The sequence below is a fragment of the Myzus persicae genome, unplaced genomic scaffold, assembly GCF_001856785.1.
Source record: "Myzus persicae strain clone G006 unplaced genomic scaffold, MPER_G0061.0, whole genome shotgun sequence".
In the NCBI taxonomy this organism is placed as follows: Eukaryota; Metazoa; Arthropoda; class Insecta; order Hemiptera; family Aphididae; genus Myzus; species Myzus persicae.
In genome coordinates this window covers 2,986-6,796 of record NW_019104309.1, presented here as the reverse complement: position 1 = coordinate 6,796, position 3,811 = coordinate 2,986, and the positions used below count along the sequence as shown (strand labels likewise).

General features: G+C 28.3%; 1 protein-coding gene across 1 annotated transcript; it reads left to right on the top strand.

The window, feature by feature from the left end:
* The first annotated feature begins 283 nt into the window (after nt 1–283).
* LOC111041073 lies at nt 284–2,934 on the top strand. The gene is made up of 4 exons (XM_022325224.1): nt 284–354; nt 1,181–1,339; nt 1,597–1,767; nt 2,375–2,934. Exons 1-4 carry the CDS (start codon nt 352–354, stop codon nt 2,540–2,542), a joined length of 501 nt encoding a protein of 166 aa, XP_022180916.1. The 5' UTR covers nt 284–351; the 3' UTR covers nt 2,543–2,934.
* Nucleotides 2,935–3,811: the final 877 nt, after the last annotated feature.

Here is a 3,811-nt window from a genome sequence, read left to right as displayed (position 1 = left end):
TAAATGAACTATAATTTCGGTAGAAATTATCATCTTCTTGTAAAAGAATGTTCACTATGTTCTCTTATATACAATATAATACATAATTGAAAATAGATATAATTGTATATACTTGATACTGATCAAAATAATTTTATACTTTTGTTCATGATATATACAACTTCAACTCTTTTATTTGTTTTCCGAAATAATTTCTTGATTCAAGGTCAACGCAAAGATGTTAGGAATGTTTTCCATGCAAAGATTTATGAATTAAAAAAAATTTCTTATTTTCCAGATCCTTGCGTGAGAACTTGTTCCTTAAAACTTATCGATTTTTCTTTCCATGGATCTTCATTCGGACTAAAACAAATGGTAAAATAATTTTTTAACTAGACATAAAGATCTTATATTATATTATACATATATAATGTAACATACCAAAACCTTATAAACAATCTCGTTTGTGTAAAAAACTAGGTATATGTGTGTATTGTGCAATAACGAAAAAAGTAATTTCATGACAACACAATCAAATAATAATATATAAGGCATATTAACCCTCGACGATCACAAATTATGAAGTGTTTATAATTTTTAAAATTCACAAGGCTGTTTGGGTTTTTTTATACATATTTACGTCCAACGATATTAGGCCATCAGAGATTAATATTATCTGTATAGTCTTGTAGATAAAAATCAATGCACATTGCACATCTTTTATCCATATGATAATGCATGTTATTTGCATCTACTGTAACAATAGTATAAGCAAGGTCAATAAAGAATAATAGACATACACATGATACCATTAGAAATTAAATACTAAAAGAGAACGTTTGCGTACTTAATATTGTACAAAAAATCACTTTACTCTCTGCAGGAAAGCAGTACGACAACAAATCTCGTTGATATTATTTGTGCGGTTAAAATATTATAGACGAAAGATGAAGTTTTTAATAATTAATCTAATGGTTTTTGTTGTTTTTGTTAAGTCGGATACAATTAAACCCTTGTTTCAGCCACAATTAAAGATTGTAAGCACTTTATTAGGTATATGTATCAATATAGCTACCACCATATAATAACAAAAGAATGTTCTCTATCCTTGTCTATACCTACTTAAAATATAATATGTCCTTTAATTCCGTATAGGTGGGTACTACGAAACAACTTAAAATGAATTAAATTTTTTCTTCAGGGAGAATACCGAGTAAACATGTTAGCAATGGTACGCTGTGAATCAATTAAGACCAATGGCCTAATTCAAATTAATTATTATTTGAGCAAAACGTCTTCGAACACCACAGAAATCAAAGGAAACGTTACCTATTATATACCACTTGATGATACTTTTAATGTGAGTTTAGATGTTATTATTATTATTAAATAATGTATTTTCTCTTGAAGTAAGTTTAGTTGTTACAATTGTTAAATTGTATATAGTTTAATGAAGATTTATTGTTGAACAAATTATAAATTTATGATTTTATATACCTAGTTCATGTAATAAGTTGAGTACCAAATACATAAACTTCTAAAATATTTATGGAATTTTATAGTTTTAAGCTGGTAGACCTAATCTTGGTCAAAATACGTAAATCGTTTTCCTTTTAGATTGAACTGAATCTAGCGGTAAAAGATTCTATTGGTGGCTGGAAGGAGAATGCTCATATTTTTAAGACACCAAAAGCTTGCTCTTCACTCAAGCATATTTTGGGAAATTCATGGTCTACATTAACGGAGCGTTTAGGAATGTCTAATGTACGTGGTTGTCCTATTCCCGTGGTAAGGATTAGTATTATATAATTAAAATTAATGTATTCTAAATTTTGATTTTATATCGTACATTTATATTGTATAACATTTCTGAAGTTCTAAATATTAACATATTTTTGATTGGATTACTTAGTGTGGAAAAATGAACTACTGTTTTTCATTCGTCTGAGCCTAACTCTTTTATGGGTTTATGTTAATAAGTGACTTTTTGTTCAAAACATTATGAAAGTCAAGATCTTAAGACTCAAAATACAATAATTCTTTTTTTCTTTTAATTTTAAATGTTGTGTATCCGTCATCTGCACCTTTGGAATTTTCTATTTCAGCTTCTCATCTGGTTTTATATCGAATCTAGTTCGTGATTTTTGTGGTGAAAGTTGGCAATAAAACTAGATTATCTACACTTCTATGATAGTTTCCTTACGTCATGACAACATTTGAAAGATATATTGCTATTTTTTGAACTTCTCATTGCGATTAAAAATGTTTGTTTCCTCATTTATTGTATATTTATATTGGATTTTTGAATTCCATTTGCTTATTTTCCACATAAACATAATATACCTAGATATAAGATTTGTTATATAAAGAAGAAAATTTTATTTTATGTTTTCAGGGTTGTTATGTTGCAAAAAACATGCCGCATGATCACTGGCTTTACAATTTACCCAGGCAATTTTTTTATGGAACATACAAACTTCGTTTTCAATACACCAAAAACAAGGAAATCTATGGCTGTTCAACTTCTATTATAGAGGTGAAGCGCCTTTGGGAAAATGATTAGACATTAAACACAATAAAACTATAATACTTTATATTTATATAATATACTAGCGAACCGCCCCGGCCCTGCACCCGTGCGATGCTGATACTTATTATTACAAAATGTCTTTCTATTCAATGCTCTCAGATTCTTTGTTTTTTACTTGTGCACTTATATAACTATTTGTTTTAATTTAATTTTATATTTTACTTTATTTTTTTTATTGTATTGTATGTTATTTATACCCACTTGCTTTTAAATACTCCCCCCCCCCTTTGGCTGGTATCGCCGTAACCGCTGTATCAGCATCAACTGATAAATCTGTAATATCGTAGAAAATATTCATTTAATTTACATGCTGTAGAAGACCATATTGATCTATTTATTAAATACACAATATATTTAAAGTTTTGAATTGGATAAGGATAAATGCTGTATTACTTGAATTGCTTCGTAAATAAGCCAATATTATAAAGTAGAGGATAAAAAATGGTTATTGTTTCTTTCTCCTAATACATAGACTATATGCCATCGCGGACTTTTTTTTAGACCTTTTTAAGGTGTACAATACTATAGTAGTGCAGTATATTAATTTGATATATTTTGTAGGGTTCAGAAAGCGTTTGCAATGTAAGTACAAAAAATTGTGTTTATTTACGACATCAGATTAAAAACTTTTAAAAATAACAGTGTTTCTCTACTACATGTCGGTAAAATACGATTGAGAACGTTACGGTTGAGAACGTTATTTTTGGTAACACGATTGAGAACGCTCGGTATGTCTTTTTTTCCAACGTTGCCAAATGTTATCGAAAGATAATTTGAGCACGATAATCGGCTATCGAACGATAAAGAACGTTATACCTTTTGGGCTGAACGATTGATGCGGTTGATATATAATATTTATCGGACGTTTATCGGATCTTATTTATAACTTAGATACCAGATATACGAGAGAATGACTTCGTCGCACTAGTCCTCGTATAAACGTAAGGTTAGGTTATGTTGGATTACGCTATCCCGCTATAACTAATACATAGGTACCTAACTCATTTTTCATTATATTTTTTACACATAGGTATTATATTGTTTACTTTTTTTTTACATATTTATTACATATTTTTATAATACTACATTTTTAAAAAAATTTAAAACATATTTACATTACATATGACTTTTTTCTAGAATATTTGTTAAATAATAAATAATAAATGATATGGCAACGTTGCACGTAAATTCGTTCTCAATCGTATTCTTTTTTGAGTTTTTTTAGGGTCAGTGGTAAGTTTT